Raw genomic sequence first — 18,317 nt, 5'->3', positions numbered from 1 at the left:
AGAGTTGGATTCATGCCAAATAGAGGCTGTCAGGATCAGATCTTCACTTTACGACAAATAGTTGAGAAATCATGGAGTATAACAAAGATCTGTATTTAAGTTTTGTAGATCTGGAAAAGACATATGACAAGATGCCAAGAGAGAAGCCATTCAAAACGCTACAGTTATATGGTGTCAATGGGGCATTATATCAAGCAATACTTAGTCCTTATTTGAGTTGTAAGTCAGCAGTTAGAATTGAAGGAAGTACAAAAAGATGGTTTAATGTTAAATCTGTGTCAGAAAAGGGTGTACATTGTCCTCTCTGTTATTCATTATCTGTGTGAATAACATGAAGGAAAGCAGTATTAAACATGATATCCAAATTGGAGATGTTAATGTTAGCTCTTTGCCTTATTTGGACGATGTCATACTTCTAAATAAATCCGCTACAAGTCTTTAAGATTCCCTGACTAAATTGAATAGCTGTTGTAATAGATATAGTATGAAGGTCAGCAATAAAAAGACAATGACAATGAAAATAGGTAGAATCGTTGAAAATGTCAATTGCATTGTGAACAGAGAACCTGTGGAACAAGTAAAACATTTCAGCTAGTTAGGCAAGATTTTTAGTGAAAACGGTAAATTAAACATGGAAATAGACAACAGAATCAACAAAGCTGGTATGGTAGGAAGTCAATTGAATAAATTCATACGGAATAAGAGAGAAATTAGTCGGAAAACTAAATTAGCTGTATACAAGACAGTGTTCAATCCAATTTTAACTTATGAATCTGAGTGCTGGATCAGAAGTAAAACACTTGACAAAATCTAGAGACCGCAGAAATGAGAGTCCTGAGAAAGATTAGAGGCATGAACAGATGGCATCAATGGCAATATCATATTAAAAACGAGGATATTAGGAACTTACTTGACATTGTCAGCATCCAGGAATGCATTAGCAGATCTAATCTCAGGTGGTATGGTCACTTAAACAGAATGGGCGAGGAAAGATTAGCAAAACAAGTGTTCTTCTGCCAGGTTGGCAGGAAAACGACCCAGAGGAAGACCAAGATATAGGTGGATTGATACAATACAAAGTGCCTTAGATGATAGAAATATAAGATCTGATAATGTTGGAGTCTTGACAAAGTAACAGACTGATTTGGAGGAAAATCGTAGATAGGAAGTTAGTAATGCTGTAAATTTTTTATGTAGTACTATCATATCCTGTACACCCCCTTGAGGGTACATGGCAGGAATTTGATGATGATGTCTTTTACTTGCAGAGTCAGTTTCTTTTCATGCTGAGACTTAGCTTTCTATACAACACTTGTGAACACGTCTGGCCTGCTGCTTATAATTATCAAAGCTGACATCATCCCTATGCACATGATATTCCTTGCACATTCTTTTTCTCATGAATCTCTTCCTTATTTAGATTACACATCCATTTTACTGCTACTCTGTTTATTCTTCAAATGCTAGGGACATTATGATATCCAGCATTCTCCTCAGGTGGTTCTAATTTCTTATACAAATCCAATCTTTTCTCAATCTCCCTCCCCATCCATTCCTTCTACATAACCTACACATAGGATCGTTTGCCATCATAGCCCTTCTTTGTAATCGATTTCCATCATATCTAGGTAATATACTAACAATTTTTTCTTTCTCATGCTTCATTCTTGGTTCTTTTAACAACCTTTTCATATCCTTTCTCTCATACTGTATTTATCACTAGTTAAGTCATTGGTACCTACCAGAATTACGACCTCTTTTGCTTTGCTTTTTTGTTTTTCAGTTCTTTGCATTATATTTTTAATTTTTGCTTCAGGTTATAACTTGATGCTATAATCCATTCACCAATGTCATGTTTTATGATAGAGTTACCACACCAAATCACATCCTTCTTTTTTTACAATCGACTTTACTTACCAGGTTTTCATTATTAGGCACTAACTTACCTCATTTCATGTTTTGTTGTTTTCCATTTTGCTGCTGAACTTTTTTATTCTTCTTATGTTTCTCTAAACGCTGCTTGACTTTCTGTAATTCTCCCATTATTTCTCTAATAATCTGCTTTTTCCTAGCAATTTCAGAGGTTAAATTATTTTTAATATCGTCTTTAGTGGAGAAGATTTTCTTGTTCGTTACTTTGCTGTTCTTGTTAGTGTATCATTTCTTGTGTGTTTCTGGTATCATTTTACAGCTGTATTTAATATTACAATATTACAATTAAAATATGTTATAAAGACACTAAATACTCTAAAAACACGAAAATCTACTGTAATATACTATAAAACGCCAATTTTTCTAAGGAAAACACACAATAAAACAGATAAAAATCCTCACTAGCAGTAAATTATACTGACAACTCACACTATAACCTCTAACCCATAATTTTATATTATATTCTTGTTTTAATCAATGTGAAGCATTTTTAAGAAATAATTAAGTTATGCTGAGTATAGACTGACTATTCATTATTGGTATAGTACACCCACAGATTCGAGACCCTTCAGCACTTCTGTGCATGTCAACAGAAGGGGAATCCATTTCGATAATAGGGTAATCAATCCGTATTGTGGGATGAGTTGTTTATTATTACACGTCAGAAAATTAACTTCTCTTTTATGATCATTGTAGTTTTTAAAGTGTTAACCATGTTGCTTGTATAACACTTGGAAAATTTTACCTATAAAGCACGTGATTTCACGTGTTGGTGATCAATTCGTACATCCTTCATTTCTTTCTCCCTTCAGCATGAATCGACTATTCTTGGCAAGTCTCCAAGCGAAGCTGTCTAAAGTGTGGGCATACTGTAATATGCAGTATATAATTATAATAGCAATAATGTTTATTTCTAAGAAATTTTGTAATACTTTTAGTTGAAAATGTTTAAAGAAGTTTGAATACATTTTCTGCTCTTTTACAGTTACCACCATAAAACCATCCCTAGGGGTTATTGAGTATGAAGATTTTAGACAGGTAATAAAGAAAGTGAGAGAAGCTTATACATTTTATAACTTCTTTGCAAGAAATTTATGTTTTTTATAACTGATTTTGGAACAATTTACTATATATATACAGTGGTATCTCGCTAATCCGAACCTCTTTAGACCGAACTCTCCAGTGATCCGAACTGCGGTTTGAAAGAAAAAAAAGTTTTATTTATTACGTATTGCTATTTTGTGTACTATTAATAATTAAGTATGTAGCATTCTCAGTTGCTACTGCTTGGGAAGCCGTCGAACCTGAGGCAATTCAAGCGGCATGGAAAAAACTGTGGCCTTCTAGAATTTACCAAGATAACTACGGCGATACACAAAAAGAGGAAATTCAAAACGTACATAATTTGGTTAAAAATATAAATCCAGATGTTGAAATTTCACAAACAGATGTTACGGAATGGATTACAGGTAGAACCGAAAGTGAATTCGAAATCAAATCAGATGCTGAAATCATAAATATAAATATGACACTACAGAATGAATTAGAAGACGATGCTGATGATAAAGAACTCAAAGAAAAAAAAGTAAAACACGAAGAGGAAGTTGACAGTTTTAATATGTGTATAGAATGTTTTAAGCAGAATGATACGTTATTCCACAAAATTTTATTGCTAATGCAGCTCTGAGAAGAAGCATTCGAAAAAAGTTTAGCTTCCAAGAAGCAAAAGAAAATCAATTTTTTTTTTTTTTTTTACAAAGAAATAAAACTGTTTTTTATGTTATTTTGTGAAACTTTCTTTTTGTTTTGTGAACATGAAAGTGATATTTTTTAGGCAAATTAAGTTATGTACTGAACTATGCAATTTTATTAAATCAGAATCCTCAACAACACAGGTATATACAAACTAAATTTTTTACTAAAAACATACTTGTATTATTTTTTAAGTTTTACATAACAATACAGTAGCTTTTTTCTATCAGTTACTTCATTTATTTACAGAATTAAATTGATGTACCATTAGAATCTGATTATTTTTGTCTTAAACGCTAGTTATTGTTGTCTCTTGGGAGAAAATTCACTAATCCGAACGAGCACAGTTTTTATTAGTTCGGATTAGTGAGATACCACTGTATATATATATATATTTATTGGAAGTTTCTTTTCCACTTGGTTAGACTATAATAAATTTAGTTTAATCCTTTAAAAAAAAAAATTGCTAAATTTATTATAGTCTAACCAAGTGGAAAATAAACTTCCAACATCTTTCTCTAAATCCAGAGTAAATTAATAATAAGGTGGTACACCTTTTGGCAAATCATATAAGTAAATATGACCTCTCCATTGCTTCTGCCTTAGTGTCACCACTTCTGGGTCTGGCTCCCACTGACTGCTCATACGCTTCGTATCCATCATATATTTCAATGTAATATCAATGGTATTACAATTTTAATATGCATTTCACATCCATGATAAACTTGACGTCTATAGACGTCTTGGCCGGTAGCGTGGTTAATGCAGAGCATTATACATGTCCGCAGGGAGATGTGCTTTGTATTATGGGAGATACTGAGACAAGGAGTGATAGAGCTTGGTCCACCTTTACTACGAGTTGCCTCAGGCATAAGATACTTCAGGTGCAAAAAATGCACTAATAGATTTAGTCTCATTCCAAGATATATTGTCTAACGAAGACTCTAGGCTGTTTTCTAACGTAACTTTTTTTGAGAACAAAGAAGCTAAACTATTTGGTATCTATAATCCTTTCTGCTAAAAGATCTAGTTTGGCCTTGCAATAAATAATATGTGCTCATTTTGTATGGATGGACTCTTTAAATTGTAAGAACTTAGGAATGATTGAATGGAACTAACATCGTTTTAAGAACACAAGTCTGTTTATGAAAAGTCCAATATTTTTAAGGGTCTTCCGGTACTCTACCCTATTCACATAGCACTGTAATCCAATTTTGGCTTACTCATGATATTATTCACACGCAAAGTGCTTCACGCCAGAACTAATGCTCGGACTTAATTTCAAACACAACTACTACCTGTTCTAAATTCTGTGTTTGTCTCGAGTACAATATATTTTAAGATGTTGTCTTCTCCATTGTACTGTATTCACCTGACGAAGTCGGCATTTCCGATGAAACTAGTAGTGAAACCTTATTAAACCTCTTATATTTTTTCTCAGTGTTTAAGTCACTTAATAATTTTAAACATGTCATTACAAGTCAATTACTCTGTAAATAACTATACTCCTTCTGATGAGGATATCCAACATCTCATAAAAGAGTACCTGAAGACCCTTAAAAATATTGGGCTTTTCATAAACAGACTTGTGTTCTTAAAAAGATGTAAGTTCCATTCAGTTATCCCTAAGTTCTTACAATTTAAAGAGCCCATCCATACAAAATGAGCACATATTATTTATCGCAAGGCCAAACTAGAACTTTTAGCAGAAAGGATTATAGATACCAAACAGTTTAGCTTCTTTGTTCTCAAAAAAAAAAAGTTACGTTAGAAAACAGCCTAGAGTCTTCGTTAGACAATATATCTTGGAATGAGACTAAATCTATTAGTGTATTTTTTGAAGCTAGAACCCAAAACATCAGTAGAAATAAACTGATAAGGAAATTTGATTCCCTTTAAGACCGATTTTTTCTCTAATATTGCTTCACGCACATTCTTACAACGGCAGAAATAAATGTACTCTCCAAGGGGCTTAATTTCATCCTTTCACCTAGGTCTATTCCTAAAGAACTTTTTCTTATGGAAATAGAAAAAGCTGCCTCTAATTTTCCAACACAGGATACAAACCTACTTAGGATAGAAGCTATATTTGCAATCAACAACAGTAGACCTCCCACTGACAACGTCTCCTGTTTGGAGAGAAAAGCTATTCATCAACTGCGGAATAATAAAGATATCATTTTACCAGCTGACAAAGGGAATGGCACTGTCATCCTAAATAGAACCGATTATTGTCTCAAGATCTCTGAATTATTAGATTGTAATACTGGTGAGATCTTTCTGAGCAATAAATACAAAATGCTATATTCAGGCAATGTTAATCAAGGAAAAGAAGGGGTTAACCATAGTATTCAACGCTAATTTTCTTGAATGGGGGACTGGACAATGAGACTTGTTTGTGCCTATGGTCCCACAGAAGGCTTCCTCCACTTCTACCTTAGTAGAAGTGGTACAAAAATTCCTCCACTTCTACTAAGGTAGAAGCGAAGGAATTTTTTGAGGCTCTAGAGAAAGCTACTGACACAATGTAAAAGGAAAAATTGGTCCTTGTTGGGGATCTAAATAGTAAAGTAGGAAGTGATTGTCAGACATACAAAAATGTTTTGGAAAATTCAGAGAAAAGAACAAAGCTAATAATAATGGCAAATACCTGTTTGATTTCTGCTCAGGACATGACTGGTTATTACTAACACCATGTTCCAATATAAAAATGGGCACAATGTGAGCTCTTTGCTTTATGCGGACGATGTCATACTTCTAAATAAATCTGCTACAAATCTCCAAGATTCTCGGACTAAATTGAATAACTGTTGTAATAGATATGGTATAAAGGTCAGCAATAAAAAGACAAAGACAATGAAAATAGGTAGAATCGTTGAAAATGTCAACTGTGTTTTGAACGGAGAACCTGTTAAACAAGTAAAACATTTCAACTACTTAGGCACGATTTTTACTGAAGATGGTAAATTAAATATGAAAATAGACAACAGAATCAACAAAGCTGGATGGTAGGAAGTCAATTGAATAAATTCATATGGAATAAGAGAGAAATTAGTCGGAACACTAAATTAGCTGTATACAAGACAGTGTTCAAACCAGTTTTAACTTATGAATCTGAGAGCTGGGTCAGAAGTAAAACATTTGACCAAAGACTAGAGACCGAATGATATATGCACGTAAACAAGAAAGATATTTAATTAACCAAATATTTCGGTCTGGAAATAGCAGACCATCCTCAGTGGTATTACAAGAAACAGTTTTAAAAAATACAAGCTAGAATACTAACAATAGATCATTAAAAATAGAACAAGCCGCGTGATGTTATATCACTAGGTAGCGGAATATTTTGAAGTAGAGACATGATTGAAAAAAAAAAAAAAATTAATGAGTAATCTTGATTAGACTTTCCCAGATTTTTGATATAGATATACAGTCATTACGATTCAGGTTGGGACGATGGAGCAAGGCCTCCATGCTTTCCTTGAACAAATGTTCAAACCTATAACGGGATCTATGTAAGAGGCGAGTCCTGGACCAAAAGATGCTGTGGTCAGTTTCAATCCCATGTTGAGCCAATCCAGACTTTGCAGGTTTGTTGTGAACAATGGAGGGTTGATGTTCTTGAATTCTTTTTTCAAGAGAACGTCCAGCCTATCCAAAATAGGAGAGATCACAATTCGTCCCAACCTAAATCGTAATGACTGTATATCTATATCAAAAATCTGGGAAAGTCTAATCAAGATTACTCATTAATTTTTTTTTTTTTTTCAATCATGTCTCTACTTCAAAATATTCCGTTTCATACTTAGTGATATAACATCACACGGCTTGTTCTATTTTTAACAATCCATTGTTAGTATTCTAGCTTGTATTTTTTAAAACTGTTACTTGTAATACCACTAAGGATGGTCTGCTATTTCCTGACTGAAATATTTGGTTAATTAAATACCTTTCTTGTTTACGTGCATATATCATTCAGTCTTATGTCACAAGTATCCTTAAAACAGACTAGAGACCACAGATATGAGAGTCCTGAGAAAGATTAGGGGCATGAACAGATGGCATCAATGGCAATATCATATTAAAAACGAGGATATTAGGAAAGAACTTGACATTGTCAGCATCCAGGAATGCTTTAGCAGAGCTAATCTCAGGTGGTATGGTCACTCGAACAGAATGGGCAAAGAAAGATTAGCAAAACAAGTATTCTCTGCCAGGTTGGCAGGAAAACGACCCAGAGGAAGACGAAGATATAGGTGGATTGATACCGTGAAAAGTGCCTTAGACGATAGAAATATAAGATCTGATAATGTTGGAGTCTTGACTAGTAACAGACTGATGTGGAGGAAAATTGTAGATAGTAATGATATAAATTTTTCATGTAGTACTATCATATCCTGTACACCCCTTGAGGGTACATGGCAGGAATTTGATGATGATGATGAGATTATAATACTTACTCTGAACTTCAAAGAGACCCCATGAGAGAACTATATAACCGAACAAATAATCCACCTCAGAATTACCTAGCAATATCCGCCTATCGCTCTGCTGTCTTCATCCACTTATTCCCCGTTTATATGGCCTTCCGAAGATCCACAAAGAAAACACTCCTCTCAGAGCAATAGTTGAAGGCATTGATTCCCCTAAATATAATCTCTCAAAATAACTCACTTCCTCTTTGAAACATCTCACAGAAAAATCCTTTTCATATATCAAGAACTCGGCTGGTTTTGTCTCGAAGATCAAGAACATCCAGCTTAACGAAGCCGACAGAATGATCAGCTTCAACATAGTCTCACTATTCACCAATATTCCAACCCAGGAAGACCTTAGTCTTTTAAAAAACAAGTTATCTAAAAAGATTTTTGCCCTACTTGGTGCATTGTGTGAATTCAGGCTATTTCTTATTTGAAGACAAGATCTACAAGCAGAACAGTGGTTTGGCAATGGTAGTCCACTGTCTCTATTACTAGCTAACGTTTTTCTGGAAGATTTTGAGGAAAAAGCCATTTCTTCAGCTACACTGAAATCCAAAATCTGACTGCGTTATATGGACAACATGTTCCTAATTTGGGGACACAGCCCAGAAAATTTACGAACCTTCCTGGATCATTTAAACAATTTTCATCAAAATATAACTTCACATCGGAACCAGAAGTTAATGGTTTTTGTTGGCTTTTCTAGATATAAAACTTAGTGGAACAACTGATGGTCTCAAGATTTCTATCTTTAGAAAGCCAACACACCGATAGATACCTACATGATGCTTCGTCTCACCACTATCCCACTCAAAAATTAGGAATTAGTTCCGCACTAGCTCATTGGGGGAGATCCATGTTGTCAGAAGAAGAGGAACTTCAACAAGAACTTAGTTACCTCAAAAGGACCTTCTTAAATAACGGTTACTCTCCTAAAAATATCTATAATCATCTTAGTGTACATAACGAACATAGTAATGAAGATAACTCATACCCCACAGCCTACATCTCCTTACCATATATAAGTTTTCTTTCCCCTAAGCTGGCAAAAATCCTGAAGAAATTTAATGTTGAAACATATTTTTCTACCTTTCCGAAACTCCAATCTTGCCTCAGTCAACCTAAAGTAAAACACAACCTTCTTCAGTTCCCAGAGTATACAAAATCATTTGCAGTTGCAGCAAACCATATTATGGTCAGACAGAAAAGTCCATCTCTCTTCGCCTAGGACTTGACATTTCTTATAACAGAACCCGTGCTAGTGCCCTACCTAGCCATGTTTTATTCTCTGTCGATACCAACGTTGAAGGACGACAACATCAAATAGACTGGAACTTAACTTCAAACATCTATAAATGTTCTGATGAATTAGAAAGACGTATATTGGAATCCAAAGAAATAGCTCTCGGCCCTACACATCTAAACAGCAATCTCAGTTACAGCCTATCCGATTCACATAGCGCTGCAATCCAATTTTGGCATATTCATGATATCTCTTTACTAGAAATTCACATGCAGAGTGCTTCATGCCAGATCTAATGCTCGACTGAATTTCAAACACAACTACTACTTGTTCTAAACTCTGTGTTTGTCTAAATTACAACATATTTTTAAGATGTTGCTTTCTCCATGGTACTATGTTTACCTGACGAAGTCGGCATTTTCACTGAAACTAGTAGTGAAATCTTATTAAATCTCTTATATTTTTTCTTGGTGTTTAAGTCAGTTAATAATTTTCATCATCATTATGCGTATCAAGGATTTTAGGCCTAGCTTGACCTGTTCTGGCCTTAAAAGTCATTGTTGAATCGTTTAAGAGGACGTCCTGGTTTACTTTTTCCTAATGGCTTGTACTTTAAGGCTTGTTTTGGTAATCTTTCTCTTTTCATTCTTTAAATGTGTTCCATCCATTTATGTTTATATTTTTTAATTTTTTCTATTACTGGTTCTTGGTTTAATTCTTTCATAATTTCTTCATTTCTTTTGTGATAGTTAATAATTAAACAATTAATAATTTTAAACATATATATATATAGATAGATAAGTATGTATCCTGACCTGGTTGGCTGAGTGATTAGCATATCCACTCCTCCAGCCAAAAGGCTATGGGTTCGAAAATGTGGGCATGGATGTTTGTGATTGTCTGTGAAAATACCAGTGGTGCTGGTGGCTGATAGATGCTGTTGGTGTAGTTGCGGTTCATTGTAGTTGGTGGAGAGAGAGAGTTGTAGAGTAGATGCCCTCTTCAATGAGTTCTTGGATTACTAGGCGGTGTCATGTAATTAATAACGATAATTATATGTATGTATACAGTATAACAACCCTACAAACATAATGTTGTAGAACTTATCCAGCAGTATCATGTGTAGGCAAGTGATGAGGAAAACAGAAGATAATCTGTTAATGTGTCTTGAAAAGAAAGTTCCATAATCCTTTTTGAGAAATGGAAAGGAGAAGGCTGTTCCAAAGTAAAAGTAGCCCCCATGAAAATACCTACAAAAAACATTGCAGAAATGGAGCATCCATGAGAAAATGATAGAAGGAAATTTATGGCAGGAGAGAATATTAATTCAATTGCCCTTTTTTGTTCAGTGGACTGCAACAAGCATTCTTAGGAAGTGTTCTTCTCACAATTAAGATGCTTTGCTGCAGCATCTTAATTGTGAGAAGAACATAGTATTCTAAGGTTGGATAGATTTGGGATTTAGAGAAGAATATGAAAGTTTTTTGGAAGAGAAGGAACTATGGATAATGTATTAGGAAAGGCTAGATGGGTAACTTAGCTCAGCTCAAGAAGAAAAATTTGACCTTCACTTGAAATTTAAATATTGCCAAAAAATAAGGTGGGAGTAAAGTAACATCTTTAATTTTAGGTAAAGAAAGATTGTCATTACAGTTTGTTAGGGAGATATAGTAGCACTTCATCACTCTTTTAAACAAATGCTCAAATTCAAAATGGCAACGGTGTGGTAGGCACCTCTTATGCCAGAAAATTCTGTCACGGTGTCATCTCTATACTGTGCTAGACCAGACCTCTCAGTCTTTTTTTTAAAGATGTATAAGATTGATATTCCTGTAGCCTTTCTCAACAGAAAGTCCTGCTTATCCAAAGTGAGAGAGAGAAATCACAAGTAACTTGATAAACAGGAGAGATAGGCATGACTATTTTTTCCATGGTGGAAGTAACGGAAGAGGCTTTGTTGACAGGAAAAATTGACATTAAATTATGTTTCTTTAAGATCTTTGTAATTAGTTCACATTTTCACAACTTGGAAATGTGAACTAATTCAACAATGGAGACTACCAATTCCTTATGTTTTGGGTGTGTGTGTGTGGGGGGGGTGTTCTTAAGAATAGATTTGTAAGAGTCAAGGATGCACCACATCTTTCAAGGGAAGAAGCTACTCTGCTGCATAATACATTGGAGGTCATCAAGTTCTAGTTTAAGAACATAAGGGTTGGAGCAAATAACCAACTCTATTCAGCAAAGGTTTGCTTATCCATATTTTGAGAGGGATAAGGTAAGTTTACAATAAACAGAAGTAGTTAATAAATTATAATAGAACAAAAAGTATTCTTGTTTTAATCCTATATCCAAGCATAAGCAAATAGAGTTTGCACATGAAGTATCTTTGCTACTAAACTACTTCTATACAGAAGCTGTTGACTTTGCATCAGTTACCTTAGTATCCTGTAATGTAAAGCATGCTTCCTTTCAGATGATGCTCTGCATTAGGAATACTGGTTTTGACCTTTATTGAGGTCTCCTTGGTGTAGTTAGACCCAGGAAGATAGTAAGATTAAATCAATGCAGAAGTCATATAGTTTAATTATACAAGTAATAAGATGGTATATCATTATATTTTTGAAATAATCTAGATTAGAGATAGTTGTAGAAAGCTTTTTGTATACTTATAATAATTAATTTTATAACTATAATAAAAAAAAATACTAAGGTTAAATCAATGTAGAAGTCATATGGAAAATTATTCCTGCATTGATTTAACCTTAGTATCTTTCTGAGTCTAGCTCCCAGTGAGGGGACCTCAACAAATGTTCAAAACTAGTCTGGGTAGTGACTTTTTCCATAATGCATAGCTGCATAATTGTCTGAGAATAGGTGTTCTTTGTATTATTGGATATTATCGAACTTCACATCAATATAGCAATTAGATGTAAAGTCAACAGCTTCTGTATTTGAGTAGCCTAGTTACAAAGATATTTCACATACTAACAAGCTGTAATGACCATCTTTCTTTACCTAAAATTAAAGATGTTACTTCACCTTACCTTATTTTTTGGTAATATTCAAATTTCCAGTGAATCTCTTATAATTTACTTGATTACTGAGTGGAAAAATTTTCTACAGAAGTAGTTATAGTTAGCACACCAGAAGGAGATAGAAGAGAAGAATATCTGAGATGGCTAAATTTTCTCCTTTTTCATCTCAATAGTGAAAGCAATATCGGGGGAACATAGGCTGTTGATTTTAGTTAGGAATGAAGATGGAGTATCTTCACAGTGAGGCTATATGGCAAAAACATGATTTGCATAAGATTCTCAAAATGATGGCTGTGATTGTATTGAGGAGAATAAGGAGTCTTCTGAGATAGCAAAGGTAGAAATTGGTTTAAGCAGAACAAAAAAGAGCTTCCTACAGCTGTAGTTTCAATCTGCTTGTAATTTTGTTTCTGCAGACAAAATAGCATGAGTGAATGAATAAATCAAGCAATTTGACTCTGTTATTGAAGAGTTTCAGCAAGTGTACAGTTGTAAATAAGGACTAAATGTCAAATCTGATGATGATATAAATTAGATGTAACAACATCTAACTTATATAATTTTTTTATTTATTTTATTTATTTATTTATTTTTATTTTAGTCAAGAAATCCAATGAATTTTTTTAAAAAAGAATGAGAATGTCCAATAAGAGCATTTAAGAGCTGAGATAAGAATTTTGCTAGGTCATAAATAGGAGAATTGATGTAATTATAATATAAAAAGATGAGTCTTTAGTTTTTCAATAGTATCCATGTCCTAGCTGACAACATCATCCATTTGAGAATTTGGTTTGTCGATTTGGCTTTTAATGGTGTTGTGATCAATTTCTTAAGTCTACAGAGCAATATAGCCTTATGCATAAGTTGTAAGTCACTTGTTAGAACTGAAGGCAGTACAAGAAGATCTTTATATGAAAAGGTTTGAAATACCAATGCACATCACTGTTTCCACTGTTATTCATCATCTATATTTGTGTGAAGTTACGAAGGCAAGTGGCATTAAAGCTGATATTAAATAATTGGAGATGTTAAACTTAGCTCTTTATGCAGATGATCATAATTGTTGTGCTGGAAAAAAAATCAGCAGGAAAAAAAACTACAAAAATAGGGTAGGAATATGGAAAATACAACTATGTGGGTGTGCTGAAAAGTTGTAATGCTTTCAAATTTCTTCAGAACCTCTGACATGTTTTTTATATATCCTAAAAGAAAAAGAACAAATTATTTCAATTTGATGAAACTCTCTCAATAGAGAGCTTATAGAAAAATCAAATCTTTCAGCTATTTACACACAATTTTTAATGAGGATGGCAAAATAGATATGGAAATAGACAACAGAATAATCAAAGTTGGTATGGTGGGAAGCCAAATGAATAAATTAGCCAAAGCACTAACCTTGCAGTATACAAGAGTGTTCCAGCAAATTATTAACTTATATTTGAGAGTTGGGTTGGAAATAAAGCATTTGATCATAAACCACACACACACACACACACATATAGGAGAGCTCTGAGGATATTTAGACAACTGAAGCGATATCACCGGCAGAATTGCATTAGAAATGAAGATATTAGAAAGGAACTTAACGTTAGCATTCAAGAATGTGTGAGCAGCTAATCTGAGGTAGCATTGTTATTTAACATATGTAGAGAAAGTTTCAGCCAAACAGGTGTTTGATATTGGGAGCAGGATAAGGATCTGAGGTATGATGCAATTATTGTACAGTATTGGATGTGGGAAATAAGAGATATGTGAAAGAAAATTGTTGATAGGAAGGTAATAATAATAATGTAGTACTATTCTAGTATCCTGTACCCCCTTTTATCTTGACGATAATGATTAGCCTCCTTACTGGCCGAGGTGGTTGAAATAGTCAGAACCACCTTAGCATTTTTCATGGATCAAAACATCATCAGCGTTCTACCTTTTATCATGCAATTACTCTCCTCCACTGTTAATCCCTTAACAGCAATTGTGGAGCCATTAACAGATTAACTGTAATGGAGCAACCTTTGTGTCACTTGACTTGGGCTCCAATGTGTTACTTGAAATTCCCTTCACTGTCCTTTAATATTTAAATATTTAAAAAGTTTAAATATTTTTGGGAAGAGGCAAAAATTTTTGTCTCTTCCCAAAAATAAAAATGCATTACACATATGTGAAAATAATCAATCCTGGACACAGATCATCAGCCTTTGCAATGCATTTCAATGCAGTGAAAGACGTTCTACACAGATTGATTCAAAATTTATGCTGATTTTGAAGATTTCAAATTGCATCCCTCCTCTTCCTCTCTGCTCCTAGAACTGAATCATAAATAACTACTCTATCTAATTTTCTACTGGTTTGAAAGTTTTCACAGACGGTATTCAAAATATATTACTTCATTTTACCGTTTTGGTAAAAGAAATAAGGAAATAATGTTTTATTTGTTGGGGCAGGTATTTCTAATTGTGGACTATTTCTTTGCAATCTACGATCAGTTGTTCAACAGTTTGCTGAAATTATTTTCATGCTATATTTTCATATTTAAAACTGTTCATATACATGCCACAGAAAAGAAAGTTAAGGAGTGCTAGTGTTTTGTTTTTTTTTCCCCCTTAAAAAATTACAACTTTTACTACTGTTGGTTGTCATTTCTGAAATAATCTGTCTTAGAAATAGTAGATAATAATCCTGGAGGAGAAGGCTAAAAGCTTAGATTACTCTCACTGCTATTGAGAAAGAGGAGAGAGAACACTTTTCCATAATTTACACTAGAGAGTCGATCACTAGTGCAGAATACTTCAGGAATGTTTTGTTTTGTGTTCAGTTGTTGATAAGCAGACATCCTAAACAAAAATATTGATGATTCTTTTACAGGTTGATACAGTATTTATGTCAACATAATTTCTTAATTTATAACAATCAGTTTCACTTTTATTATTGAAAAATTATATATTATTTGATACAATTATTTTTTGACAAGAAAGTGCACATTATTTTCAAGCCACTTTTGCAAACTGAACATCTGATATAAATATAAGAATGACATTAAATTAACTGTGGCAAAGTTGCAACCTTTATGATCTCTTGACTTAGAGTGAACTGGAATTTTCTCTTTTTGGAAATCCAAATAAACGTTTTGTTGTTTTCAAGATATATGTTCATTTTGAAAGATGTGTTACTGATAATATTGTGGAAATTATTTTTTGCACTACTTTGCAAAGCTTGTGTTAAACAATTATTTTCAAATATTCTGAAAAAAAAAATGCTATCAAGCAACATTATATTGAAATAAATATGGTTTGAACATTACTTTTTTCCCCTTGCACTATTTATGGAAATGTCATATCGGTATGCTTACAGATTTAGATACACTGTTGTTTTGTGAACAACTCTTTCTGCTTTTCTGAACAAAAAATTATGTTAAATTACATTACATTCTTATTTTGAAGCTACTTTTTAAAATATCACAAATATTTATCCAGTAGTATTTGAAATTATTGCAGTTGAAAATGAAACAGATTATTATTATTATTGTTGTTGTTGTTATTTGTAAAGTGCTCATTTCAGTAATAATAATTCTATCTCTCATCCATTGTAAATTATATGGTGAAATTATCTCAGACATTACTTAAAATTTCATGTTCATTTTGAAGCATTGCAATCACAACCCCCCCCCCCCCCCCCACGGCCACTCACAATAACTGAATTATAAATATCTATTTCTAATTTCATATTACATACTTTTTGCAGTGTATATTTCACATTTCAGTATCAAAATATATAACTATATTTTATCCGTTGAGAAATGAAATGAAATAATTACTCTCTTATCTACATCCATGCTATTTCTTTGCAATTTTATTATTGCAACCAGTACCTTGTTTTCTTTCTGGGTCACAATATTCAGTTCTTTATGGGGGGATAGTGATCAGCTGAATTTTTACAAATAGATAACCTGTTAGTCCATACTTATAAAGTCATATTTATGTCATGAAAGTTAGACATGAAGGTGTTATTTTCTGCCATTAAAAAAAAGGAAGGAAGGAAGCTGAACAGCACAGAATAATTTTTCTGCACTTCTCTTTATAGAGAATCTTTTTTTTTTATTTGAATATGCCATAACAACATAATTTTTTTTTTCCTTTGCTATTTTGTAGTCAAAAATATTATTAGTGCTAAAGATACCAAGTAATTTTAACTTGCCACATTATTAGTGCTAGTTTGATATTCCTCATTTGTGGCACAAGCACTGCTATGATGCATTCTTATTTACTAAAAATGGTCTTATCTCATTAGAAGACTGTTTTATGAAAATTGTTTGAGAGAGTGTTACGTGGGGGCGGGGTACCAATCAAAGGTGAAATACAATTTTAATTCTATTATGAAAAATTTAGAAATCAAATTTCACTTTTAATGCATACATAATTTGAATGTGTTTACTTTCATATAGTGAATGTATAGTGTCTTTTCTTCAAAATTATGTACATAACAGTTTACTTCATAACCCTTTATTTCAATTTGTAATGAGTGATTTTGAAAAACCAATTGAAGAACAAAGAATTGCAAATTGCGTCATGAAGATTATACATTACATGATGTGATTCCAGGTATAAAGCAAAATTGTAAAAGTGGGTATCTTCACGCAATCTGTGACGTAATCTTCAAACTATGATTATGAATAAAAAAAATAAAACTTAATTTGGAAGAGATGTTGGCTATATTTTTTTTAAGAGTCAGATTTTCATCATCATCATCAAATTCCTGCCATGTACCATCAAGGGGTGTACAGGATATGATAGTACTACATGAAAAAAATTACATCATTATTAATTTCCTATCTACAATTTTCCTCCAAATCAGCCTGTTACTTGTCAACACTCCAACATTATCAGATCTTATATTTCTATCGTCTAAAGCACTTTGTACCGTATCAATCCACCTATATCTTGGTCTTCCTCTGGGTCGTTTTGCTGCCAACCTGGCAGAGAACACTTGTTTTGCTAATCTTTCCTCGCCCATTCTGTTCGAGTGGCCATACCACCTGAGATTAGCTCTGCTAATGCATTCCTGGATGCTGACAATGCCAAGTTCTTTCCTAATATCCTCGTTTTTAATATGATACTGCCATTGATGCCATCTGTTCATGCCTATAATCTTTCTCAGGACTCTCATATCTGTGGTCTCTAGTCTTTGGTCAAGTGTTTTACTTCTGACCCAGCTCTCAGATCCATAAGTTAAAACTGGTTTGAACACTGTCTTGTATACAGCTAATTTAGTGTTCCGACTAATTTCTCTCTTATACCATATGAATTTATTCAATTGACATCCCACCATACCAGCTTTGCTGATTCTGTTGTCTATAAGGGTCAAAGCTGTATAACTGAGAGGAGACCTCCACATAGCCTTTAAAGGAATGCGGAGAACCAACCAGGGCTTCTGACCTAATGTCCAATCCTCACCTTCTCGTGGTGCACCCTGTTGGGTATCTACTTTGATACTGAACGAACGAGGATGGGCTGGCAATTTGGGATTTAGCCGACCAAATTGTATTCTTATTGGTTAAACTAAAATAAAAAAATGATGGTACAACATGACAAAATTTCATGCCGGCTGGGGCGTCGCTCGGTTAAACAAGGCCCCAGTTGTTTTCGCCAGGGAACCAGAGCGAACAGCGAAAAGTCAGCTACTGGAACAAATCTGAAAACAAATCCCAACTCAACATCACCAGAGTTAAAGATCGGTACTATCAACGTAAGAAGCCTGAATGGCAAAGAAATGGAGCTAGGTGAGGAATTAGATAAGTACCAGATCGACATAATAGGGGTGACTGAAACAAAAAAGACCAAAACTGGTGAGATCTTTCTGAGCAATAAATACAAAATG

The 18,317-nt window shown here is 33.6% G+C and overlaps 1 protein-coding gene across 3 annotated transcripts in view; it reads left to right on the top strand.

Annotated features, from left to right (window-relative positions):
- LOC150105461 (GTP-binding protein 10) overlaps positions 1-18,317 on the top strand; it is a 210,743-nt gene that overhangs the window by 74,078 nt on the left and 118,348 nt on the right. For 2 of the 3 annotated variants that reach the window (XM_090394160.1, XM_090394161.1), the window contains exon 6: positions 2,918-2,982. In XM_090394160.1, the coding sequence (XP_090250286.1) occupies positions 2,918-2,982 (65 nt within the window). The remainder of the gene's footprint in view (positions 1-2,917; positions 2,983-18,317) is intronic. The other variant, XM_090394162.1, reaches the window with a different exon arrangement.

The sequence above is a fragment of the Typopeltis vanoorti genome, chromosome 6 (genome assembly GCF_054136105.1).
Source record: "Typopeltis vanoorti isolate ZY-2024b chromosome 6, IOZ_Tvanoo_1.0, whole genome shotgun sequence".
In the NCBI taxonomy this organism is placed as follows: domain Eukaryota; kingdom Metazoa; phylum Arthropoda; class Arachnida; order Uropygi; family Thelyphonidae; genus Typopeltis; species Typopeltis vanoorti.
This window is presented reverse-complemented; position numbering and strand designations above follow the sequence as displayed.